Raw genomic sequence first — 27,233 nt, 5'->3', positions numbered from 1 at the left:
GTTTTATTGGGGCGTACAAGTTGTGTTTACTTTGTGTGTGCTACAGCTATGTCGTCAAACCAACAACTGAAATGCAAGCAACCCTCCCCACAAAATCAGAGAAACAATCAACATTCGAGACAGAAACATGTTTGTTTATTGACTGTTAATAATATGGAAAAAAAAGACACATACAGATACAGTGTGAAAAAGTGGACAAGAGGTATTAGTGAGAAAAGGTAAAGATAACATTTTTCTTCAACTTAATGAAAAAGTAGATCAACAGACATTACACAGACTACTTAATCATCTGAGAGCCACACAGTAAGGGATAGATCTGTGTATAATTCTTCATTTTGAGCTGAGAACCAAGACAATCTTTTTTTTTAAGACATAAAATATATGTCATAAGAACAATATTTTAAAAATCGAAAGTAAAAGACCATCTCTTATAGTCACAATTCAGGGGTCTGGAACAACACAGAAATTAGTTTTTTTGATGAGAATTAAGAAAACATGCATTCCAAGAATAATGAGGAATAAAAGTTGCAAAAAAAATGCACCATGACAATCTTTAGGTGATTTATGATCAGTGTTTGTTCATCAAACTTTTCTTGTTGTTCTTCTCTGGCTGAAACAAAATAATATAACACTTTGGAGCAAATATACACAGTATGAGTCCAAAACTGGAGGCCAGAATAGCAAATATCTCCACAGCCACAGTAAATTTTCCAGGAGAGCTGACATAAGCTGGGATGAAGGTGATCCAGACGGCACAGAATATCAACATGCTGAAGGTTATCATCTTGGCTTCGTTGAAATTATCAGGTAGTTTCCGAGCTAGAACAGCTAACACAAAGCAAAACACAGCCAGCAGGCCGATGTAGCCGAGCACAGCCCAGAAACCAACAGCAGAGCCTAAAGCACATTCCAGGATGATCTTCTCCTTGTAGGTGGTCAGATTTTTCACTGGGAAGGGAGGACTCACCACCAACCAGATGATACATATTAAAACTTGTATAAATGTAAAAGATACTACAGTCATTCTTTGTTGTGTTGGACCAAACCATTTCATAGCATTACTACCAGGAAGTGTAGCTTTAAAGGCCATTAGAACCACTATAGTTTTGCCAAGAACACAGGAGATACAGAGAACAAATGTGATGCCAAACGCTGTGTGGCGCAGCATGCAGGACCACTCAGAGGGGGCTCCAATGAAAGTTAATGAACATAAGAAACACAGAGTCAGAGAGAAGAGCAGCAGGAAGCTCAGCTCAGAGTTGTTGGCTCTAACAATGGGAGTTGTTCTGTGATGGTAGAAAATTAATGCTGTCATGATGGCCAGACTGGCTCCACTGATTGAGAATGCAGCCAGGATGATTGACAGAATTTCATCGAAGGAAAGAAACTCCACTGGTTTGGGAAAACAAGCATCTCTCTTTGCATTTGACCAGAACTCACTGGGACATGGGAAGCAATCAGGAGAATCTAAAATATAAAGCAAATATGAATAAATAAATATAAAGCAAATACATTTGTTAACGCATTGATATTTTTTTGCCCAGCTGGTGTTTAGTAATGTTTAACACTACCTGTCATGTTACTGATCTCTCCTTCAGGACATGGTATACAGTCATAGCAGCAGATTGGTTTTCCTTTCTGCAACACTTTACGAGTTCCTGGAGGACAACTCTCTGAACACACTGACACTGGAACCTGAAACAGAAACAGCAGCAAAAATCACAATTTTAAAAGCTTTTTGTTGTTAGATTTTCTTTACAAGCAACTTTGAGTAATTAGTCAAAAGCCATGTTACTTGTGTTCCACCTTCCAACCAGGTTATGTTCCCGCTGATGTGAAACTCCTGGCCTCTTGGTAGTGTCGCATCATAATATCCCACTGTTACCAGTTCAATAACTCCACTCTCACTTTTCTGCCAGTTCACAAGTTCATAAAAAGCCACAGCGTCTCCGTTTTCATCAAATGAGACATGATAGCCGTTTCTTGTAAAATTTACTTTCTTTAATGCAGCAAAAAGCTAAGCAATAAAAGAAACAGATGGAAAGTAGTTGAAAGCTTGTTTAACATGCTTATATTTTCACATTAAACTCATAAGTAATAATCTGACCTGTTTGGGCTCCAGATTCCTATATTTGTCACATTTTGTCTTGTTCTTTGTTCCCTGACATACAGCATCATGTATGGCATGTGCTACAGCATAAACAGCCTTGTACACCATGTTAGTGATTCTTAACTGCGACGTTTCAGTGTACGGGCTTTCAAGCACTTCAATATCTTCAGTTCCGTCACACTCTCTCTTGGTCAGAACAGCAGCTAAATAAATAAATACAGATGCGTTTTGAAAACATTGTAAAAACAATATTGTGAAAAGTGCATAACTGACTTTTTGTCAGGCTGCAGTTGAACGCCTCCTCCCAGAACTCAGCCAGCACTGACGAGGCAGCGACATTCGATGGAGAGAGGTCCAGGAGGAAGTCTCTCAGACCTGGAATGACAGATTGCTGAATGGCAACTCCGATGGCTCCCGCACAGAAACTATAGCTCATGGAGTTTGGATCAGTTATCCAGGATTCACTTCCGATCCACTGCCGAGGTGGAGGAGGGTCCAGAGCCAGCTCTTCTAACAGGAACTTCATGTCACCGGCAGCTACAAACGCAACGACAACTGTCGCTGTTGACCTGGAGAGAAACTGTAATTTAAATTAAACTGACAAGGACATTTAGTAATAATATTAGATAGACTTACATTTTATTTGAACGGATGTAAACATAAACCCATAGCCATATTTGAACAAAAATAGAAAACATTTTATATAACAAGGCAAAGTGATCTCTTCTGAAAACAATTCCAGGTTTTCTGAAGAGGTTCAGCATCAACACCTGCGTATAACGTCTGCAACTCTTCTGATCTCGCTTTGTGGGTCAGTCCGATAAAATGATTCAGTGTACTCCACACAGATCCCCTCACTGCTTGCTGCCTTGAGAAAGGACGCCATGCCATTATTTCCATAATCCGAGTCCGAGTGGACGGTACCAATCCAAGTCCAACCAAAGTGTTTCACCAGTTTGGCCAGAGCATCAGCTTGGAATTGGTCACTGGGGATCGTTCTGAAAAATGTTGGGAATTGTTGTTTATCTGACAGGCAGGCACAAGTTGCAAAATAGCTCACCTACATGGAAAAAAACATTAAATAGAAAAAATATCACCACATGTACATCTTAAAGTTTCATTCAGAAATTAATTCAGTCTAATCACCAGAGGAAAGTCGAAGGGCCCCATGATGCGTGACATGCTGATGGTTGGAGTGGATCCAGAGTCTCCCACAGCAGCCACCACCACTCCAGACTGGGAACAGTTCCTGCCCTGGTAAAACACGGGCTCCTGGCCGTTCAGTAGCTGAAATGCAACATGCACAGCTACAGGCACAGATGCGCAGGTGTCATAGATCTGATATCCGAGTTTGATTCCCGGCAGCAGCTCTGTGCTGTTGTTTATCTCCTCAATGGCAAAGATCATTGTGCGAGAGAAGCGCAGCTCCCTGGGATTAAAGCTACAGAGGATCAGTGAATCATTTAGTTAATGTAAGAAAACGTTCAGGATAAAATACTAAAAGACAATGCAAACTACCAGCTGTCAGAAACTAATTAAAGCCTGTGCAGATAATCAACAACTGATGTCACTCAAAAATATTTTCTCAAAATGTTGCATGACTAAAGATACTTCAGAGAATAAAACAGCTCAAGTGATTCTGATTTAATATTAAAGTGATGAAACAAGCAATAAGCATAAACCCTAAACAGCAAAAAAAAAAAAAAAAACTCTTTCCATTAGACCACAACCATTCTGCTTATTGTGAAACAAAAATATCACAAATCTAATTGATTTTTCTAAATATCACAGAACACGGCACAAAAACGTCCCGTTAACTAACCTCCCTGTGCATCGTGGAGTCTCAGGCTTGGTGGTGTAGTTATTAGTCACTGTTTGCATTTTGTAGTGAATGAAGAAAGAGCCTCCAATTACAAAATCTCCATGCAGTGAGAATGCGGCTGCAGGAGGAGTACCCTGCAGGATGCATTGCTCTGATGATAATGTGACGCTGCCAGTAGCAGCAGCAGTCAGAGCTTCTGAAGGGAGAATCTTTTGTTTCAGATCATCTAGAGTCCCACCAAACACAAGAACAATGATCAGCTCAAACAAACTCACTGCTAATTTCAAGCCAAGCTCCATTTTCTAAGTGTCTATATGGGGAGGTTTGTATTAACTGGCCTTTAAATATCTCTGGTATGTCAGGTGATCATTACTTAGAAACAACATGACCTCATCCAGTCATCTTTGATTGTCTTAAAATGACCTTACACAAAAAATGTCATGTTGTTTTTCTGTCTTTTATACATATAAAACAGAAAAAAAACATGAAATATATGGCAACATATATATATATATATATATATATATATATATATATATATATATATATATATATATATATATATATATATATAAAATAAATATATATATATATATATAACAGAAAAAAACATGAAATATATGGCAACATATATATATATATGTTTTTTTTCTGTTTTATATGTATAAAAGACAGAAAAACAACATGACATTTTTTGTGTGTATATATATATATATATATATATATATATATATATATATATATATATATATATATATATATATATATATATATATATATATATATATATATATATATATATATATATATATATATATATATATATATATATATATATATAATGGCAGGTCTATATTTAAAATCTTTTAATGTGACCAACATGCTTGAATATATTATTTGAGCTAATCAAAAACATTACTATCACCCGTGTGAGTACCTATCTAAATCTAAATGATGACCCTCGGGAGATGACAGGTAAAGGTCATTTTATTTATGTAGCACAGTTTCAGCAACAGGGCAATACAAAGTGCTTTACAGAATTTAATAGAAAATACGTACAAAATAACAAACCAAAGGAAAGAGCGAAAGAAGAAAAGGCTAATAATGTTGATCCAAAGTGAATAAACTAGATACTCCTGTTGAGGCTTGTTGGATAAGTATAAGTGTCCGCTGGTCTAATTTATTTTCTGGTTTGGAAGAATAAGAGTCTGAAACTTAGTTGGTAAGGCAGTTTTTCTGGATTGTAAGTTTGTTCTAGTCCCTGTTCTGGATTGCTAAAAAAGTCCAGGTAAGTAAGTATCCTCTGGTCTAAATCTTTTTCTGCGTTGGTTGAATAGGAGCTCCAGGTCCATGAAGTCTGTGTTAAAGACTTCATGGATTTGGAGTTCTCCATAAAAAAATGTGCCTTCAAAAAAAGTAACAATTGTTTGAATTACGAGGAAATGTTCAATTGTTTTCATGCTACTCAGGCTCGATGTGTAAATTATTTTTAATATGCCATTTTTATCTTTTAATGGATAAAAATTTTGTTTTTCTTTGCAAAAATTACTCCTTTTATCTCTTGTGTTAACATATCTTGGGAGATCTATGTATCATTTTCTATGAGAAACAAGTTATTGTTTGACTGGAAAAACGTTTAATTTATGTGTCAGGGGTATGAATAATTGTGATCTTAGCTGTAAATGTAGCATGCATTGACTTTGAATTGCCAAACTGTTCACTGTAGTATAGGCTGTTCATGGCCTTCTATCTCATTCCAACTTGATTCTCACTTACATCCAGTGCTCCAATGAAGATTTCACCCATTGAATTTGATTTCTCCAGTTTAATTTACACCAGGCCAATCGCTGACAAAAAGGTGGCATTGTGAACAACGCTTTTCATTTTATATGCTCTTTTTGGCCTCGTTCAAATGTCTAGAGAAACTCTAAGATTTTTATGTAAAGGATATTTGTCAACTAGGTTAAAACTCCCTGTATTTTTGTTGCTATGCTTCTAGCCTTCTGAAAATAGTGTATTAGTTTTTGTTCATTAAATGTTTCTTGGTGTTCTTCTCTGGCTGAAACAAAATGATGAAACACTTTGGAGCAAATATACACAGTATGAGTCCAAAACTGGAGGCCAGAATAGCAAATATCTCCACAGCCACAGTAAATTTTCCAGGAGAGCTAACATAAGCTGGGATGAAGGTGATCCAGACGGCACAGAATATCAACATGCTGAAGGTTATCATCTTGGCTTCGTTGAAATTATCAGGTAGTTTCCGAGCTAGAACAGCTAACACAAAGCAAAACACAGCCAGCCCGATGTAGCCGAGCACAGCCCAGAAACCAACAGCAGAGCCTAAAGCACATTCCAGGATGATCTTCTCCTTGTAGTGGTCAGATTTTTCACTGGGAAGGGAGGACTCACCACCAACCAGATGATACATATTATAACTTGAATAAAAGTTACAGACACTACAGTCATTCTTTGCTGTGTTGGTCCAAACCATTTCATAGCATTACTACCAGGAAGTGTAGCTTTAAAGGCCATTAGAACCACTATAGTTTTGCCAAGAACACAGGAGATACAGAGAACAAATGTGATGCCAAACGCTGTGTGGCGCAGCATGCAGGACCACTCAGAGGGGGCTCCAATGAAAGTTAATGAACATAAGAAACACAGAGTCAGAGAGAAGAGCAGCAGGAAGCTCAGCTCAGAGTTGTTGGCTCTGACTATGGGAGTTGTTCTGTGATGGAAAAAAAGCATTCCTGTAATTATAGCCAGAAAGGCTCCACCGACAGAGAATGCAGCCAGGATGATTGACAGGACTTCCTCATAGGACAGAAACTCCACAGGTTTGGGGAAACATGCATCTCTCTCTGCATTTGGCCAGAACTCACTGGGACATGGGAAGCAATCAAGAGAATCTAAAAAAATGGTGTAGACACATGTGTCAACAATAAATCACTTGAAAATAAAAATAAAGAAAAGGATTTTACCTGTCATGTTACTGATCTCTCCTTCAGGACATGGTATACAGTCATAGCAGCAGATTGGTTTTCCTTTCTGCAACACTTTACGACTTCCTGGAGGACAACTCTCTGAACACACTGACACTGGAACCTGATATTTAGAAAAACAAAAACACAAAAAAACTATAATTTAACAATATTTTACAATCATCTTCAGTGTACTAACTCTGCATAATTTATTGGTGATAGATTCATTACTTGTTTGTAACCATCCATCCAGGTAATATTTCTGTTAATGAGAAACTCCTGGTTGTCGGGCAGCGACACATCATAATATCCCACTGTTATAGGTTCAATAACTCCACTCTCACTTTTCTGCCAGTTCACCAGCTCATAAAAAGCCACAGGATCTCCATTCACATCAAATGAAACATGGTAGCCATTTTGGGAAAAATTTACTTTCTTTAGTTCAGTAAAAACCTATAAAATAGTAAAGACACAGGGAGAGAAAACAAAAATCAATAACAGCAAACCAGTTAAAAACAGATTAAATTTTTTACTTAAACTAACCTGTTCAGGCTTGAGATGCATGTGTTTGTCACAGTGAGTGGTTCCGTTTGTTTCCTGACACACTGCACTGTGAATGGCATGTGCTATTGCGTACACAGCTTTGTACACCATGTTAGAAATCCTTAACTGAGATGTGTCAGTGTACTGACTTTTAAGAGCCTTAATATTTTCCTTTCCATCACATTTTCCCTTCTGTGGATCAGCAGCTAAGGAGAAGCAAAAAGTCTACTATACATGGAAACACACCACAACTCATGCAAGTCAAATTGATAAATGCTGTTTTTAACGACATAATACTTTAGGACTTGTTTTCAGTAGTTTCAGTAGTAATTGGAATAAATTTCTCATTCAAAGTGAACACATGTCTTTAAATTAAGTATTAAACTAATAAACACAAAGACAAGAATTTCCTACCTTCTGTCAGGCTGCAGTTGAATGCATCCTCCCAGAACTCAGTCAGCACTGAGGAGGCAGCCACTTCAGAGGGAGACAGATCCAGGAGGAAGTCTCTCAGTCCTGGGATGACCGATTGCTGAATGGCAACTCCAATGGCTCCCGCACAGAAACTGAAGCGCATCAAGACAGCTTCACTTATCCATCCTTCACTTCCAATCCACTGCAGATATGGGGTAGGTTCTCTGCTCAGCTCCTCAAGGAGGACTTTCATATCACCCACACCTGCAAATGCCAAAACTACTTTGGCTGTAGATCTGGAAAAAAAAAAAAACATGTGTAAAAGAAATTAACATTAAGGTTCTCAAAATTATAAGGCACAGTGGCAAAATAAAAAATTCAAAAACCTGCGGATGACATCAGCTACTTTTCTGATCTTTTTCTGTGGGTCAGTTCGATAGAAAGATTCAATGTACTCCACACAGATCCCCTCTTTGAGTGCTGTGTCTAGAAAAGAGGCCATGCCGTTAATTCCATAATCCGAGTCTGAATGCACGGCTCCGATCCAGGTCCAGCCAAAGTGTTTCACCAGTTTGGCCAGTGCAGCTGCTTGGTAATGATCACTGGGAATAGTTCTGAAAAACGTTGGGTACTCTTGTTTATCAGACAGGCAGGCACAGGTGGCAAAGTGGCTCACCTACAAAAGCAATGCCATTTTAAAAATAGCAATAATGACTAACATTTTCATGTACATAAATTGGTTTTTAATTTATATGCACAACTTGCCAGAGGGATTTTAAAGGACCCAAAGATTCGTGAGATGCTGATGGATGGAGTGGATCCAGAGTCTCCCACAGCAGCCACCATCACTCCAGACTTTGAACAGTTGTTATCTTGGTAAAACACTGGATCCTGGCCGTTAGAAAGCTGAAATGCCACAGACACGGCAACAGATGCAGAGGAGCAAGTGTCAAATATCTGATATCCAAGTCTGATGCCTGGCAGCAGCTTAGTGCTGTTGTTTATCTCCTCAATAGCAAAGATCATTGTGCGAGTGAAGCGCAGACCCCGGGCGGCAAAACTGCACAAATTGAAATGAGGATAAAAAATATTCCTGATATTGAAAAAGAAAGTCCAACAAAGTTTTGGAACCGACAAATTATTTCTTCCAAAGCAAGAAATAGTTTTAAAACTCAGAGTTTGACATTCAGAAATATTGTTAACTGAATTATAAATTAAATCATTAGAACAATTCAAGTCACTCAAATCTACTGCTAAGCATTTTTGCATCATTTTGAACATGCAAAATCACAGTTTTTAAAATATTAATGCACATCTTCATCTAACACATTTGTGTCTTTCCTCTTTACTAACCTCCCTTTGCATACTAGAAGCTCAGGCTTGGTGGTGTAGTTATAAATGACTGTCTCCACTTGGAAGTGAATTAAGAAAGCGCCTCCGATCACAAAGTCCCCGTCCTTGGAGAACGCAGGTTGACGTGGCGTACCTTGCAGGGAGCATTTCACCAATGAACCTTCAGCACTGAAATCAGGGCCAGTCAGGTTATCTATACGCTGATTTCTTTCTTTTACATAATTGAGAGACCCACCCAGCACAGCAACTGTGATCAGCTCAAACAAACTCATTGCTAATCTCAGACTGACCTCCATTCTGGGTGTTTGTGCAAGAGTGTTCTCATTTACATGTGTTTTATATCGGGTCATGACAAAGAACCTGCGCTCACCAAGGGATCTGTGATCCTGTCTTAAAGTGACCCAGCCCAACCTAAGCCTCTAGAGAACTGGGCTGTCTAACAGTGTGGCAAAATTTACGGCTCTCAGATATACTGATTGAACTATATGATCAGTATTCTAAGCTTTGGATATTCTGAGTCAAAGACCACTACTGAAATCATCCTCAAAGAAAACTAAAGACCTCTGTAGCTATTACACAAACATGAAACTGAGGATTGCTTCAATGTGTTTTATGTTGTTTTCAGTAAATCAACATGTTTCCATTGATATCCATAGACATTTGTTGAGTACATGATTTATTCTTGAAACAAGAAACCAACAAACTGACATACATTATACTCCCACCGATGGAGCATGTGTGCATATAAATTACTGCGACCGAACTGTTATTTAGTGCATAATAGCAAAACTTTTGCATTTCTCTATAAGCGGTTTAGCATATATGTCAACTAGATTAATACTAGAATATACTACCTATATTTTTCTCACTTTGATTCTAGTCTTCTGTCTTACTTTTTGTTCGTCAAATATTTCTTAGTGTTTTTCTTTGGTTGAAACAAAATGATGAAACACTTTGGAGCAAATATACACAGTATGAGTCCAAAACTGGAGGCCAGAATAGCAAATATCTCCACAGCCACAGTAAATTTTCCAGGAGGCTGACATAAGCTGGGATGAAGGTGATCCAGACGGCGCAGAATATCAACATGCTGAAGGTTATCATCTTGGCTTCGTTGAAATTATCAGGTAGTTTCCGAGCTAGAACAGCTAACACAAAGCAAAACACAGCCAGCAGGCCGATGTAGCCGAGCACAGCCCAGAAACCAACAGCAGAGCCTAAAGCACATTCCAGGATGATCTTCTCCTTGTAGGTGGTCAGATTTTCACTGGGAAGGGAGGACTCACCACCAACCAGATAATACATATTATAACTTGTATAAATGTAAAAGATACTACAGTCATTCTTTGTTGTGTTGGACCAAACCATTTCATAGCATTACTACCAGGAAGTGTAGCTTTAAAGGCCATTAGAACCACTATAGTTTTGCCAAGAACACAGGAGATACAGAGAACAAATGTGATGCCAACGCTGTGTGGCGCAGCATGCAGGACCACTCAGAGGGGGCTCCAATGAAAGTTAATGAACATAAGAAACACAGAGTCAGAGAGAAGAGCAGCAGGAAGCTCAGCTCAGAGTTGTTGGCTCTGACAATGGGAGTTGTTCTGTGATGGTAGAAAATTAATGCTGTCATGATGGCCAGAAAAGCTCCACTGATTGAGACTGCAGCCAGGATGATTGACAGAATTTCCTCATAGGACAGAAACTCCACAGGTTTGGGGAAACAAGCATCTCTCTCTGCATTTGGCCAGAACTCTCTGGGACATGGGAAGCAATCAAGAGAATCTAAAAAAATGGTGTAGACACATGTGTCAACAATAAATCACTTGAAAATAAAAATAAAGAAAAGGATTTTACCTGTCATGTTACTGATCTCTCCTTCAGGACATGGTATACAGTCATAGCAGCAGATTGGTTTTCCTTTCTGCAACACTTTATGAGTTCCTGGAGGACAACTCTCTGAACACACTGACACTGGAACCTGTCATCGAGACAGAGGAAAAAAATAGTTCAACACTATTTGTAAATGACTTATACTCACTCTGCATAAACTGCTGGAATTAAATGTTTTACTTGTTTTTTGCCGTCCATCCAGGTTAAGTTCCTGTTGATACGAAACTCCTGTCCTATTGGCCGTGATGCATCATAATATCCCACTGTTACCGGCTCAATAACACCTTTCTCACTTTTCTGCCAGTTCACCACCTCATAGAAAGCCACAGGATCCCCATTAGCATCAAATGAGACATGATAACCGTTTTGGGAAAAGTTAACTTTCTTCAGTTCGGTGAAAACCTGTAAAGCGAGAAGAAAACGACAAAAGATGAAATCAACGGCAGATCAAATATTTAATTTTTTTTTAGTATACTAAAATTTTACAATTATAAAATACATCTACATATCTACTTTTTGTTTGAACTGACCCGTTTGGGCTCCAAACGCATGTGTCTGTCACACTGAGTGGTTCCTCGTGTTTCCTGACATGCTGCACTGTGAATGGCATGTGCTACTGCGTAAGCAGCCTTATAAACCATATTAGAAACTCTCAGCTGAGATGTTTCTGTGTACGGACTTTTTAGCGTTTTAAGATCTTCTGTTCCATCGCATACGTTTTTATTGACACCTGTCAAAGAAAACATCCCAGCTGCAATCTAACTCACAGACATCTTTAACAGAGAAACATACAAACAAACAGACATTCATGCAACATATTTCTATATTTATGATGGTCATTTGGAGATATGTATGCAGTTACTATTGTGAAGGTACGGTTAATATATACATATGTAGTTATGAGTCATTGACAGCCCATAACCAACCAATGAAACTGACATTAAAAGCATCTTTCAGAGTAAAACATGAACAGCTTCTGGCTGCTGCTTGCACACTGACACTGAGAAAAAAAAGCACATTTTCTCACTTGTTGTCAGGCTGCAGTTGAACGCATCCTCCCAGAACTCAGAAAGAAGTGGGGAAGCAGCCACTTCAGAGGGAGAGAGATCCAGGAGGAAGTCTCTCAGTCCTGGGATGACAGATTGCTGAATGGCAACTCCGATGGCTCCCGCACAGAAACTGAAGCTCATCAAGTTTGGGTCAGTTGTCCATCCTTCACTTCCGATCCACTGCCGAGGCGGAGGAGGGTCCAGAGCGAGCTCCTCCAGCAGGAACTTCATGTCACCAGCAGCTACAAACGCAACAACAACTGTCGCTGTTGACCTGGAAGGAGATAAAAATGTGGGCTCTCAAAATGTTAAGACATTCAGCTGTAATACTAGTCGAGTGTTTTGATGTAGCTACTTTGTATGTATATAACACAAAGTAGACTCATCACATTTAATTTCCTGTACTATTTTTAAGGACACTAAATAAAAACTATAGATATAGAAACCTGCGAATAGCATCAGCCACTGTCCTGATTTTGTTCCTCGGGTCGGTCCGATAGAAGGATTTGATGTACTCCACACAGATCCCCTCTCTGAGTGCCGTCCCAAGAAAAGAGGCCATGCCATTGTTACCATATTCTGAGTTTGAGTGGACAGCTCCTATCCACGTCCAACCAAAGTGTTTCACCAGTTTGGCCAGTGCGTCAGCTTGGTAATAATCACTGGGAATCGTTCTGAAAAAAGTTGGGAACTGCTTTTTATCTGACAGGCAGGCACAGGTGGCAAAGTGGCTCACCTAAAGCAACACAAACAAAATGCAGTTCAGCACAGGGACATTTTAGTATTTTAATCGCAATGGACTTTGACCTTGCTGCTGCTTGTCCGACAGACAGGCGCAGGTGGCAAATTGGCTCACCTGAAGAAGTGGTTGCGCAGAAACATTTGTCATGTTTTGGAGGGGTTTTTTTTTTCGATTTGATACAAGCAGAAATACACTTTAGACTTTTAGTTTGCGACAAACCCACACTTCTTACCAACGGAATGCTGAAGGAGCGGAAGATACGCGAGATGCTGATGGATGGAGTGGATCCAGAGTCTCCCACAGCGGCCACCACCACCCCAGACTGGGAGCAGTTACTGCCTTCATAGAACACGCGGTCCTGACCGTTTGCTAGTTGAAATGCCACGTGGGTGGCAACAGGCACAGAGGAGCATGTATCATAGATCTGATAACCCAGTCTGACACCCGGCAGCAGCTCTGTGCTGTTGTTTATCTCCTCGATCGCAAAGATCATTGTGCGTGCAAAGCGGAGATTCTGGGCACTAAAGCTGCACAGAATAAATCGGGTGAGGGTTCACATTGAGTGAATTCTATACTGAAATACCAACAACAACAAAAAAACACTGAAAACATAATAAGACAGATACTGATGTTGAAAGAAACAGACTGAAACTTTGATTAACAGAGCTCTGACACATAAAATGAGAAATCACGATTTGAAACTGATCTTTTTATATATATTTATCACATCCATGGTGAAATAATTAAATTTTTTTCCCAAAAAAATTCTGAAGCAAATCCACACTAAATCTCCCTCTCCTTCTTACATGAATGTTAATTTCATACAACAGGATATATATCCATTTCAACAAAATCTCATTTTGCTTGCTAACCTCCCTGTGCATGCTGCCACCCCAGGCTTGGTGGTGTAGCTGTTAACCACTGCGTTCACTTGGTAGTGAATCACAAAAGCGCCTCCGATCACAAAGTCTCCGTCCACGGAGAACGCAGGCAGACGAGGGGAGCCCTGCAAGGAGCATTTCACCGATGAAGACTTCGTCTCCACACCAGCAGTGGTTGGAGGATGCGTTGGCTGGACTCCTGGCTGTACAGACACACCCAGCACAACAGCTGGCAGCAGCTCAAATAAACACACTGCGAGCCTCAGGCCAACCTCCATGCTTCAAGTGTTTGTTTGTCGGCTGGGAGGTGGGGTTTTTATTGGTCTTTACGCCTCACTGACACATAAGCTGACGGTCTTGACATGCACAAGTCCTTCCAAAAGTAATGATAAACTTTGTACTTTAATTTGCTGGATCATACCCAGAAACAACGTATTGTTTCATGTATGTACATTAAGTGTAAATGTGTGAAGTGTAAGGACTTTGTGTGCTGTTTCGATGGCAACATGTGTCTTAAAAGGTTTGCATCTGAAACCTCTGAGCAGCTGATACTGGAACTCAGGCTGGCTTTTGGCGCAGTTGATCACGACGCAGTTATTGATAAAGAGGGTGAATGGATTTTAGTTTCCATCAGGATTTAGCACCTGCTGACCCAAAGCTGGTTCAATGACCACAATGTTCCTGTTCATCATTGGCCAGCAAACTCAAGCTGACCTGAAACATTTGGAAAAACTCTGGGCGTTATTGAAGTAATTTGTAATTCAGGAGAGGTTCAACCAAGTGTTGAGTGAATTCAAATGTAAATACCGTTCAGACGTCTGTTTTTAATTGGCCCAGTGTGATACTTTGGTTTTCTGAAGCAATGAATTTTGGAAATATTTCACTCCATGTAGTGAATCTCTTTAAAATGACAATTCAACTTGAACTCACAATATATTTTTAGCTGTTTTAATATTTATAACGAAGCCTGAACGGAGACCTGAGTTTACTCTTTAATTTTCTTCAATAAAGAAAACAAAGCCATTACAAGCAAAGCATCAAAGTGTACATCACATTACTTCTATAGTTGCTTTCTCCATGAAAAGATTTTTTTGGAAGTCGTTCAGCAAACACTTTGTCACTGGTCATCCATAAATCGTTCCGTCATTTTTTATTCAGGTTAATGAGTTGGATATTAGTCATGAAAATAAGTAACATAGTTTAGGAAGTTTTTCATCTTTAGAGAGTCGCATTTAAATACAGCTGATGATAATAATTAAGTATTGAAGTAAAAATGTAGAGATGAAAATTACTTCTTGTACAGTTTATTGCATGATTTATTTTTGAAACAAGACAACACAGACAAAAAAAATTTCTTCAGTGGAACATCATGCAGCTGATATTTTTGATGTTTTAGACCTTGCTGAAATGAAATGAAGCTGGATCAAAAGTTCAGCAGTTGCCTCAACATTGTTTATCATACATTTGGATTTCAATCAATGGTACACTACTACCTTTTGTTCATCAAATATTTCTTGGTGTTCTTCTCTGGCTGAAACAAAATGATGAAACACTTTGGAGCAAATATACACAGTATGAGTCCAAAACTGGAGGCCAGAATAGCAAATATCTCCACAGCCACAGTAAATTTTCCAGGAGAGCTGACATAAGCTGGGATGAAGGTGATCCAGACGGCACAGAATATCAACATGCTGAAGGTTATCATCTTGGCTTCGTTGAAATTATCAGGTAGTTTCCGAGCTAGAACAGCTAACACAAAGCAAAACACAGCCAGCAGGCCGATGTAGCCGAGCACAGCCCAGAAACCAACAGCAGAGCCTAAAGCACATTCCAGGATGATCTTCTCCTTGTAGGTGGTCAGATTTTTCACTGGGAAGGGAGGACTCACAACCAACCAGATGATACATATTATAACTTGTATAAAGGTTACAGACACTACAGTCATTCTTTGCTGTGTTGGTCCAAACCATTTCATAGCATTACTACCAGGAAGTGTAGCTTTAAAGGCCATTAGAACCACTATAGTTTTGCCAAGAACACAGGAGATACAGAGAACAAATGTGATGCCAAACGCTGTGTGGCGCAGCATGCAGGACCACTCAGAGGGGCTCCAATGAAAGTTAATGAACATAAGAAACACAGAGTCAGAGAGAAGAGCAGCAGGAAGCTCAGCTCAGAGTTGTTGGCTCTGACTATGGGAGTTGTTCTGTGATGGAAAAAAAGCATTCCTGTAATTATAGCCAGAAAGGCTCCACCGACAGAGAATGTAGCCAGAATGATTGACAGAATTTCATCGAAGGAAAGAAACTCCACAGGTTTCGGGAAACAATTATTCTTCTCTGCATTTGGCCAGAACTCTCTGGGACACAGGAAGCAATCTGGAGCATCTAAAGAAAAAAGAAAAAAAAAATCAGCCATAAGAACATTGCTTATTTTGATTAAGTTATTTACATAGAATATAAATTAACCTGTCATGTTACTGATCTCTCCTTCAGGACATGGTATACAGTCATAGCAGCAGATTGGTTTTCCTTTCTGCAACACTTTATGAGTTCCTGGAGGACAACTCTCTGAACACACTGACACTGGAACCTGTCATAGAGACAGAGGCAACATTTAAACAATTATTATGCAAAATTTTAATCTCACTAGTTCACAACTTCTTCATTTGATGAATTAATTAAAGTACTTGTTTGCCATCTTCCAGCCAGGTTAGGTTCCTGTTAATACGAAACTGTTCCCCCATCGGAAGTGATGCATCATAATATCCCACTGTTACCGGCTCAATAACTCCACTTTCACTCTTTTGCCAGTTTACCAGCTCATAAAAAGCTATTGGGTCTCCATTAACATCGAATGACACATGATAGCCATTTTGAGAAAAATTTACTTTCTTTAGGTCAGTCAAAACCTATGAACAAAGGAAAAGGATACAGTAAGAAATCAATAACTTGGTTATAATTTAATAAAAAAGAAATGTATAACTTATTTAAAACTCTGAAATGTACTTATTATTCAAGCTGACCTGTTGGGGCTCCAGTCTGATGTGTTTATCACATTGTGTGGTTGTGTTTGTTTCCTCACATATTAGATTGTGAATGGCATGAGCTACAGCATAAACAGCCTTGTACACCATGTTAGAAATCCTTAACTGAGAGGTTTCAGTGTACGGGCTTTTGAGGGTTTTAAGATCTTCTGTTCCATCACACGCTCTCTTGTTTAAATTAGAAGCTGAGGAGAAATAAATCAGTGAATAAAAATCATGTAAAGAGACGATCAGAAACTGGTCAAACAATAAACTTGATTTTATTTCACATAGTCTCAGGTTACAGCAAACTAAATACAAAAACCTTCACAAAAATTACAATACTGTGAGTTAACATAAAAGTAGTAACTCGATGGTTCAGAGTACACAAACAATTTGACAGTTTTATATTACTGCTTAAATTTAGGACTGTCAACTGTTTAGACAATAAAACAATTTTCCACTGTACTTTATTCATTTGAAAATTATGTTTTGTACACAAAAAATAAAAGGTTTGGGCGTGTTTTTTTTCCACAAATATCATTTACTTGGGGTATTTCAAATCAAAACTCATCAAGTGAAAACAATTGTTTTGTTTTATGAAATGCATCCAGTGATTAGTTTGTGTGATTACACTGAAAACAAACTGAGGGAGAAAGGGATCAAACTTTCTCACCTTTTGTCAGACTGCAGTTGAACGCATCCTCCCAGAACTCAGTGAGAACTGAGGACGCAGAGACTTCAGAGGGAGACAGATTGAACAGGAAGTCTCTCAAACCGGGGATTACAGCTTTCTGAATGGCCACACCGATGGCCCCCGTGCAGAAACTGAAGCTCATCAGATTTGGGTCAGTTATCCAGGCCTCACTTCCGATCCACTGACGAGGAGGACCGGGCTGCCAGGCCAGCTCTTTAAAGAGGATTTTCATGTCTCCAGGAGCCGCAAACGCCACGACTGCTGTTGCTGTTGACCTGAAGAAACAGAAATTCAGTCATATAACTTATCATTTGCTGAGTCACATAAACATATTTGACATAAATGAGTGACGCAAAAAAAACCTCCGGATAACGTCAGCGACCCTTTGGATTTTGCTCTCAGGGTGGGTCCAGTCGAAGGATTCGATGTACTCCACACAGATCCCTTCTCTGCGTGCCGTCTCAAGAAAAGTTGCTATGCCGTTATTTCCATAATCTGAGTCTGAATGCACGGCTCCGATCCAGGTCCAGCCAAAGTGTTTCACCAGTTTGGCCAGTGCAGCGGCTTGGTAATAATCACTGGGAATGGTTCTGAAAAACGTCGGATACTCGTGTTTGTCAGACAGGCAGGCACAGGTGGCAAAGTGGCTCACCTGCAGGAGAAAAGATGAAAGAAAAGAAAAAAGGATGTGATAGAGAATATGTATATTTGAGTTTCTGTTTGCAATGAACCTGTTTTTTCCTACCAGAGGAATGTTGAAGGACCCGACGATGCGTGACATGCCGATGGATGGAGTGGATCCAGAGTCTCCCACAGCAGCCACCACCACTCTGGACTGGGAACAGTTGTTATCTTGGTAAAACACTGGATCCTGGCCGTTTGCCAGCTGAAACGCCACATGTACAGCTACTGGCACGGCGGAGCATGTGTCGTAGATCTGATAACCCAGTCTGACGCCGGGCAGCAGCTCTGCGCTGTTGTTAATCTCCTCGATTGCAAAGATCATTGTGCGAGAGAAGCGCAGGTCCCGGGCATTGAAGCTGCACAGAATGAGACGTTAACCCCGACATATGAGTATTAATAATAAAAAACAAAACAAAACAAACAAACTGAAAAACACCATGAGTGAGTTGTGGAAAGAAAAAAAATTAGGATAAACAATCTGTTAACAGAGTGTGAGGTTTGAGCATTTTACTTGAATGAAGCTGAGCACACACTGAGGTTCTCATCGATAAATCTATAGCTGAATCTATGCAAAACTGTAAAGGCATATTTTCTTTGGAGATCATAACAAAATGATCACATCATTTGCAACATTTCTCCCCCTCACTAACCTCCCGGTGCATCTCGGCAGCTCGGGCTTTGCGGTGTAGTTGTTCACCACTGTGTGCATTTGGTAGTGGATAAAGAAAGCCCCCCCGATCACAAAGTCCCCCTCCACGGAGAAGGCAGGCGGACGGGCAGAGCCCTGCAGGCTGCATTTCACCAGCGGAGCCTCGGCGCCGTCCAGAGCGTCTGTCGACCGAGTCGTTCTTTCCACGTCATCATTAAAGGAGCCGCCAAGCGCTGCAATTAACAAGCCGAACAGAGTCGCTGCCAATCTCAGGCCAATCTCCATTCTCCGAGCGCGTGCGGGGAGCCTGGCGTGTTTTATTGGTCTCTTGCGGCGCACAACGCATCAGGTGAAAACGCGTGACATCACCAGCCAAATTTGATCACGTTTGTATGATCATTGTTTTGCTTTTTGTTTTGTTTTTTTATCGAACTGAATCGGTTCAAAAGTACCGCCTTCAACTGAATGAATTATCTTTGGTTGGCCTGAATTTATTTATTTATTTATTATTTTTCGGCGGCGTATGGAAGTAGCCTGTGTGTTGCTGCCTACTCTGCAGGACTCCATCCGTTCACTCTTGCTTTTAATTGCGTCAAATGCATAAAAATAGTTTTGAGGCAACTCTAATACCTTCAGATTAATGTCAGTGTGACCTCCATTGGCAAACAGAAAGCGCTGGGGCCTTTGAGAGGAAGTACTGGAGCCTGTTAGAGGAAGTACTGGAGCCTGTTAGAGGAAGTACTGGAGCCTGTTAGAGGAAGTACTGGAGCCTTTTAGAGGAAGTGCTGGAGCCTTTTAGAGGAAGTACTGGAGCCTGTTAGAGGAAGTACTGGAGCCTGTTAGAGGAAGTACTGGAGCCTGTGAGGGAAGTACTGGAGCCTGTGAGAGGAAGTACTGGAGCCTTTTAGAGGAAGTACTGGAGCCTTTTAGAGGAAGTGCTGGAGCCTGTTAGAGGAAGTACTGGAGCCTGTTAGAGGAAGTACTGGAGCCTGTTAGAGGAAGTACTGGAGCCTGTTAGAGGAAGTACTGGAGCCTTTTAGAGGAAGTACTGGAGCCTGTTAGAGGAAGTACTGGAGCCTGTTAGAGGAAGTACTGGAGCCTGTTAGAGGAAGTACTGGAGCCTGTGAGAGGAAGTACTGGAGCCTTTTAGAGGAAGTGCTGGAGCCTTTTAGAGGAAGTGCTGGAGCCTGTGAGAGGAAGTACTGGAGCTTGTTAGAGGAAGTACCGGAGCTTGTTAGAGGAAGTACCGGAGCCTGTGAGGAGAAGGACCTCGCTGAAGCAAACAGAAAGGGGCGGGACGGACCACTGTAAATCCCATACCTTATTTGGAAATGGGATTATTGCATTCTGGAAATGAAGGGGTTGCTATTTTCACGAACCTTAAAGAAGTGGGGTTAAGAGGTCAATTGAAGGAAGTTTGAGAGGTTCTTCCACTGATGTTCGGCACACGATCCATAATGCAAAACCCACAAAGTCAGCAAAAGGTATTTTCTTCCTTCTTAAAACCTTTTTTCCACATAGTAAATCAATACGCTTTTCCAGATTAGGGTGAAAATATAATTAACAGCTGTAAACTAGTGAAATTCGTAATTCGTACAGGGGAATGCTAATTTTACCATTAGCTAATTATTAGCAAATGGCTAATAGCCATTAGCTAATAATATTAGCTAATAATATTAGCTAATTAATAATTAGCTAATAGCTAATTATTTCCCTCAAGGGCATTAGATAAAAATCAAAAAGTATAACGTGTATACTTGAGAAATGTATTTTATGCTCAAACTGTGTTTTTTTTATTTTCATTGTACAGATCCACATATCTATTTGCAACATTCAGAACTTAGAGAAGAGTCTTCGTATTGCATGAACGATAAATATTTCTGTCCCCTTTGCTCATACTGAACCATAAAGCAAAAAACTGCTATGGTTCAACATAACGGTACGTAAAACCACACTTGAAAAATATAAAATATTTTTTTACTTACCGGTTCTCTAGTGTTTGTCTTTTAATTTAATGGTTAATCTTTTTTGAAATATGTTTTTGTACACCAATGTTACGTTTCTGGAAAGTCTAATATTTTTTATAAAGTAACAGCTGCCATTATAGTTGGGTGTAATATCCAGATATGATACTGTGATAACGAGTAGCACTACTTCAATATATTGTTAGTAACTCTGCAATAAACTACACAAGTAAGAGTAACAAAGTATTTGGTGAAATGGATATTACTGTTTTACTGATCATTATGTGCAATGTAATATCACCCATTTGTTTCAGCAGACATTAATAAAAATGAAGTTATGTGCACTGTTAGATATTTTAAAAGCAAAAAGGAAAAATATCAATAGAAGACAACAAATTAAGGTTAGAAGAAACCTAACATAAACCACATTTATCTGTGTGTCGTGTTCTATTTTTTTATGGATTAAAGTGTCTTCTTCATTCAGTTACTTGCATTAGGTTGCATATCAACAGCATTTACTTAGAGTACAACATATGAAAAAACTGTCAATTTTTTTTTTTTGTCAAAAGTTACAGAGTAATTAAGTAAATCTAATTAATTAATCTCTGCCCTTTTCTGTTTGAGCAAGATCACTTTTACAATTTCAATTATTTTTTTGCAGAATATATATTTGTTTTCTAGAAGACATTGTGACTTCTAAAATTTGTTGTTAAATCATACAAAACAATAATTATAATGTCAAATAATCTACAGTGATTAATTTCAAACATGCCTTTGTTTTCTACCAATTATTTGTATATTTCCTGATGTGTAATAAGCTTTTTCTTTTATGTCAGTAGCTATTACACTGTATTCTTGTTCTATTTTGAGTGGGAATGAACCACACCTTGTTTAAACATATCTGCAATGTATATAGATGTTGGTTTTTAAATTTATTCATTTCTTTTTGGTACTGCAGATTTCCATATATTCAGATGTGGCCTACCCTGTAGAAACACATCTGACTTTCATTGCCCGCACTGTTTTCAACCATTGACAGAAGGGACAGATTTGTTAATCATTTAGTTAACCACACAATGACTTTCAATATGGTGTCCAGCTGTGCGTCAGTCCAGCCACTTGACCATCCAGCAGCTACCAACATCCAGTCAACAAAGGCACTTTCAATCATTACGCTTTTGTCCACGCGTCACAGACTCTGGGTTCTGATTCCTGAGTGGCGTCCTGGACGTTGGACACTATGCGTTAGTACAATACTTATTTGATATTGACCTTCATTTTTTTTTTGTGACATGCCATTTTAAATCATTTCTGCTGAACCACATTTGCCTTAAGTCACACCAAACTTCAATTTATTGACTTTTTTTGTGCTTATGGCAAAATTTGCCTGTTTCTACATGTGTTTCTTGCTTCTTCTCTTTTTTTAACATACAAATGTCATGTCAGTCTGATGTAGCCATATGCAATGTCTTAATTTACTAAAATTATGTTAAGTATTACGATTATAAAAGTTTTTGAAATTAAAATGAGAGTTGCCATCACCTCTGCTTAAAACGTGATTGTGTTTTCAAGTCTTTGACAATGCGGGATTAGTTTTTGTTCATGAGAAATTTCTTAGTGTTCTTCTCTGGCTGAAACAAAATGATGAAACACTTTGGAGCAAATATACACAGTATGAGTCCAAAACTGGAGGCCAGAATAGCAAATATCTCCACAGCCACAGTAAATTTTCCAGGAGAGCTGACATAAGCTGGGATGAAGGTGATCCAGACGGCGCAGAATATCAACATGCTGAAGGTTATCATCTTGGCTTCGTTGAAATTATCAGGTAGTTTCCGAGCTAGAACAGCTAACACAAAGCAAAACACAGCCAGCAGGCCGATGTAGCCGAGCACAGCCCAGAAACCAACAGCAGAGCCTAAAGCACATTCCAGGATGATCTTCTCCTTGTAGGTGGTCAGATTTTTCACTGGGAAGGGAGGACTCACCACCAACCAGATGATACATATTAAAACTTGTATAAATGTAAAAGACACTACAGTCATTCTTTGCTGTGTTGGACCAAACCATTTCATAGCATTACTACCAGGAAGTGTAGCTTTAAAGGCCATTAGAACCACTATAGTTTTGCCAAGAACACAGGAGATACAGAGAACAAATGTGATGCCAAACGCTGTGTGGCGCAGCATGCAGGACCACTCAGAGGGGGCTCCAATGAAAGTTAATGAACATAAGAAACACAGAGTCAGAGAGAAGAGCAGCAGGAAGCTCAGCTCAGAGTTGTTGGCTCTGACAATGGGAGTTGTTCTGTGGTGAATGAAAATAGCTGCTGCTGTAACTGCCAGAAATGCACCACCAACAGAGAATGCAGCCAGAATGATTCCCAGGACTTCATTATAGGAAAGAAATTCAACAGGTTTGGGGAAACATGTGTTCCTTTGTGAATTTGGCCAGAATTCTTCGGGGCACGGTAAGTAATCAGGAGAATCTGAAAAAAAAAATATATATATATTGATTTAGATGTGGAAAATTGTTTGTCTTTTTCAATTATTATTTATTTGTATTGTTTAAGGCAAATATGCATGAACATTTTTGATTTACCTGTCATGTTACTGATCTCTCCTTCAGGACATGGTATACAGTCATAGCAGCAGATTGGTTTTCCTTTCTGCAACACTTTACGACTTCCTGGAGGACAACTCTCTGAACACACTGACACTGGAACCTGAAAGAACCGCAATAATTTCTGACTATGTCTGCCTTCTTGTTATTTCTTACAATTAGACTCATACAATTGTAACAATTTTTTCATTTGGAAAACTTTCTAATTGAGTCACTCACTTGTGTGTCACCCTCCATCCAGGTTAAGTTTCCAGTGATGTGGAACTGCTGACCCACCGGGAGCGAGGCGTCATAAAACCCCACTGTTACCGGAACCAGCACTCCACTCTCACTCTTCTGCCAGTTCACCAGCTCATAAAAAGCCATTGGATCTCCATACGCATCAAATGACACATGATAACCATTTTGGGAAAAGTTGACTTTCTTTAATTCAGTGTAAACCTGTGACATAAGTGTGGGGGCGGGGGAGAAAATAACAGCAGTAGCTTCTAAAGATAATGTTTGGCTAATTACCTCAATTACTTGAACTGACCTCGCTGGGCTTTAGAATGGCGCGTTTATCACACTGAGTGTTGCCATTTGTTTCCTCACACACTGCATTGTGAATGGCATGAGCCACTGCATACGCAGCCTTGTACACCATGTTATTGATCCTTAACTGTGACGTTTCAGTGTACGGGCTCCTGAGCTTTTGCATGTCTTCAGTTCCATCACACTTTCTTTTGCTCAGATCAAAATCTGAAAACAGATGATTAAAAAAAATTATAATTGCATTTTATTTGTCCAAAAAAAGTCACTATATTGGATTTAGACAATATAAAAGCTTATGGTGTCTTAATCAATAATCAGAAAATCTATTCAAAAAAAAAAAAAAAAATATATATATATATATATTTAAAGTCGTATTATGTAAATATCATTTTAAAACCTGCTGCTTTCGTGCATATTTGTCAAGTTGCCAACTTTTATTTCATCGCCTAAAATCATCAGTTGTTTGATTTAACATTTCATTCAAAAACAATTTCAGTTCAGTGACAGTACTAAAGATAAACATGACATAAAAATTTATGAAATATTGCAGCATTAGAGTTTAATGTGGTGAGTCTGCGGTGTGCCGGGAACTAAACAGGGGAAGGCCAAATGTGCAGTTTTTGCGTTTTTCAGATTAAAAGTGTGCAGAAACTTCCAACTCATTCAAATCAGGATTCTGACATTACCATCTACTCTTATCATAATGTCGAATCGGAACATAATTCAACATGAATGAAAACACATTCAGGGCGTCGTCTGCGTTTCTCACTTCCTGCCAAGCTGCAGTTGAACGCCTCCTCCCAGAACTCGGTCAGCACGGAGGACGCGGCCGCGTCAGAGGGCGAGAGATCCAGGAGGAAGTCCCTCAGCCCCGGGGTGACGGACTGCTGGATGGCCACTCCGATGGCACCCGCGCAGAAGCCGAAGCTGAGCAAGTACGGGTCACCGACCCAGCCCTCACTGCCGAGGCGGAGGCGGGTCTGGCAGGAAGTTCTTCAAGACATGAAGTTCTTCAAGCAAGAACTTCATGTCTCCAGCAAGAACTTCATGTCTCCAGAGGACGCGAAGGCCACGACGACCACGGCGGTGGAGCTGCGGAGACGTCGGACGTGTGTGTGTAAACACGTGTGAAGCGTTATGTAAAGTGAACTCGGAAAACGGACAAACCTTCGGATCACGTCGGCGACTTTTCGGATCTTGGCCGGCGGGTCGGTCCGGTAGAAGGCCTCAGAGTACTCCACGCAGATCCCCTCTCTGAGCGCCGCGTCCAGGAAGGACGCCATGCCGTAGTTCCCGTAGTCCGAGTCGGAGCGCACCGCGCCGATCCACGTCCAGCCGAAGTGTCTCACCAGCTTGGCCAGCGCGTCGGCTTGGAACTGGTCGCTGGGGATGGTTCTGAAAAACGTCGGATGCTGCTGCTTGTCCGACAGACAGGCGCAGGTGGCAAATGGGCTCACCTGAAGACGTGGTTACGCAGAAACATTTGTCATGTTTTCCAATTTGATACACTTTGGACCTTCAGCATTCCTTCTTACCAGAGGAATGCTGAAGGAGCGGAAGATGCGCGAGATGCTGATGGAGGGAGTGGACCCGGAGTCTCCAACCACGGCGGTCACTCCGGATCGCGTGCAGTCGGCCGCCCTGTCGAACACCGGGTCCCGGCCGTTGGACAGCTGAAAGGCCACGTGCACCGACACCGGCACCGCGACGCAGGAGTCATAGATCTGATACCCGAGTTTGACGCCGGGCAGCAGCTCCGTGCTGTTGTTTATCTCCTCGATGGCAAAGATCATCGTGCGGAGGAAACGCAGAACTCGCGGGTTCACGCTGCACAGAATCAAGCAGGTGAATACAGACAGAGTCTGGAAAGGGCACATTATGCGCTAAACGACTGACTAACTGTAGAAAAAAAATAAAAATACATGTAAAACAGCTCATGTGACACCAAAAATATTCAAAATAGTTTTGAATTGAGAAATTTATTCAAATCTTTTGTTCAACTTAAGGTGGATCAGTAAATAAGCACAGGCCTAATATTTGTTACAGGTTAAGAAACTTGTTGAAATATACATGAAGCAACACAAAACTGTGCAGTAAATCACAACATATCCATCGATTAACTTTTTTTTTTTCACTCTTCCTCTTACTAACCTCCCTGTGCATCTTGGAGGGTCAGGCCTGCTGGTGTAGTCATGAATCACTGTGTAAAGTTTAAAATGAATGGAGAAGATGCCTCCAATGACAAAGTCCCCGTCCTTTGAGAACGCAGGCACACGAGGCGTACCCTGCAGGGCGCACAGCTCCGGTGAAGCCTCTGCAGTCGTCTCAGCGGTTGTCAGAGGAGGCGTGGGCTCGGGCCTTTGTGTCAGACCGCCTGCAGACACACCCAGGCCAATCACCAGGATCAGCTCCAACGAACTAACGGCTGAGCTCAGACCGACGAAGGCTGGCCAGATTTCCATCATTTGAATGTCATTTTTTGAGTGTGTGCCTCCAGATTTATAAACCCCGGTCTGTTGTTTATGTCAGATGATCTAAAGGCAGATTGGCTCGCCCCCATGGGCTTTGGGTCTTACTCGTGTTCAATCAGAGACAAGACACATGCAAGCTTGTCTTTGGGTTTAAGGACAATTAATGAAATCCGATATTTCCATAGAAAAACAAACCAACAAACAGAAAAAAACTGCTTATAAAAGCTACTTACTGCAGCTTTGATAACTCTAAAGGGAAAATGTTGTGCATTTTCCTGGTATGGTGCCATTTGAAAGCACTGTTACCTTCAATTGTTATAAAAATGCTGAAGATGTCAAACATGACGTACAAGAAATTTGACCTTGAATTTAACTCCCTCAAATTGCACCTTTATCTCTTTAAGAAGCTCCTGCTCTTTCTGATACTCCACCCTCTGCGCGTTGTCACAATGGTTCTCCATTGAGCCTTTAACAGCGTTCCTACCAGTCTGGCACTGAGAAGCAGTTCATATGATAAGTCCAGTAACTGCGCAGCTCCACTAGGTGTTTGCTAATTGCTGCTGTCACTAGTCTGAAGGAGCAGGGTGGTGGAGTCACATGAATATTTTGGAAACCCTGAATGATTGCCAATGACAGGAAATTAAGTAATTTCTCAAACATGCATGAAAGAATCAAAGCAACATTCTAGGTGTTTTTAATGAGGGAATAAACATTGTAACGTGATGTAAAGCTTAAAAAAACACAAGAACCAGAAATCTATTATGTGTAACACCCTCAAAAGAATATATTAAAAACATAA

General features: G+C 40.2%; 1 protein-coding gene and 4 pseudogenes across 1 annotated transcript; all 5 read right to left on the bottom strand.

Moving 5' to 3' along the window:
* Positions 1-200: 200 nt before the first annotated feature.
* On the bottom strand, positions 201-4,006 carry LOC129369838 (extracellular calcium-sensing receptor-like). Its single transcript, XM_055045482.1, has 8 exons — positions 3,933-4,006; positions 3,257-3,551; positions 2,881-3,170; positions 2,384-2,679; positions 2,108-2,313; positions 1,796-2,017; positions 1,572-1,695; positions 201-1,467 (listed from the first exon to the last, which is right to left on the bottom strand). Exons 1-8 carry the CDS (start codon positions 3,989-3,991, stop codon positions 569-571), a joined length of 2,391 nt encoding a protein of 796 aa, XP_054901457.1. The 5' UTR covers positions 3,992-4,006; the 3' UTR covers positions 201-568.
* A 1,716-nt stretch (positions 4,007-5,722) lies between these two features.
* On the bottom strand, positions 5,723-9,272 carry LOC129369895 (extracellular calcium-sensing receptor-like; annotated as a pseudogene).
* A 771-nt stretch (positions 9,273-10,043) lies between these two features.
* LOC129369893 (extracellular calcium-sensing receptor-like) lies at positions 10,044-13,418 on the bottom strand (annotated as a pseudogene).
* A 1,723-nt stretch (positions 13,419-15,141) lies between these two features.
* Positions 15,142-18,976, bottom strand: LOC129369880 (extracellular calcium-sensing receptor-like; annotated as a pseudogene).
* A 3,160-nt stretch (positions 18,977-22,136) lies between these two features.
* Positions 22,137-25,771, bottom strand: LOC129369877 (extracellular calcium-sensing receptor-like; annotated as a pseudogene).
* Between the last annotated feature and the right edge of the window lie 1,462 nt (positions 25,772-27,233).

This window comes from Poeciliopsis prolifica, unplaced genomic scaffold (genome assembly GCF_027474105.1).
Source record: "Poeciliopsis prolifica strain line A6 unplaced genomic scaffold, Auburn_PproV2 SCAFFOLD022, whole genome shotgun sequence".
NCBI classification, from domain to species: Eukaryota; Metazoa; Chordata; class Actinopteri; order Cyprinodontiformes; family Poeciliidae; genus Poeciliopsis; species Poeciliopsis prolifica.
Note: the sequence above shows the minus strand (reverse complement) of the source record. Positions and strands in the feature narration are given on the sequence as shown.

Excerpts from the sequence above, each read along its gene's own strand:
- LOC129369838 (XM_055045482.1), bottom strand. The coding sequence starts at position 3,991 with ATGCAAACAGTGACTAATAACTACACCACCAAGCCTGAGACTCCACGA. Across the intron at positions 2,314-2,383 it reads CAACTGCAGCCTGACAAAAA|CTGCTGTTCTGACCAAGAGA; the intron begins GTCAGTTATGCA and ends TTATTTATTTAG. Across the intron at positions 1,468-1,571 it reads AGAGATCAGTAACATGACAG|ATTCTCCTGATTGCTTCCCA; the intron begins GTAGTGTTAAAC and ends TTTATATTTTAG.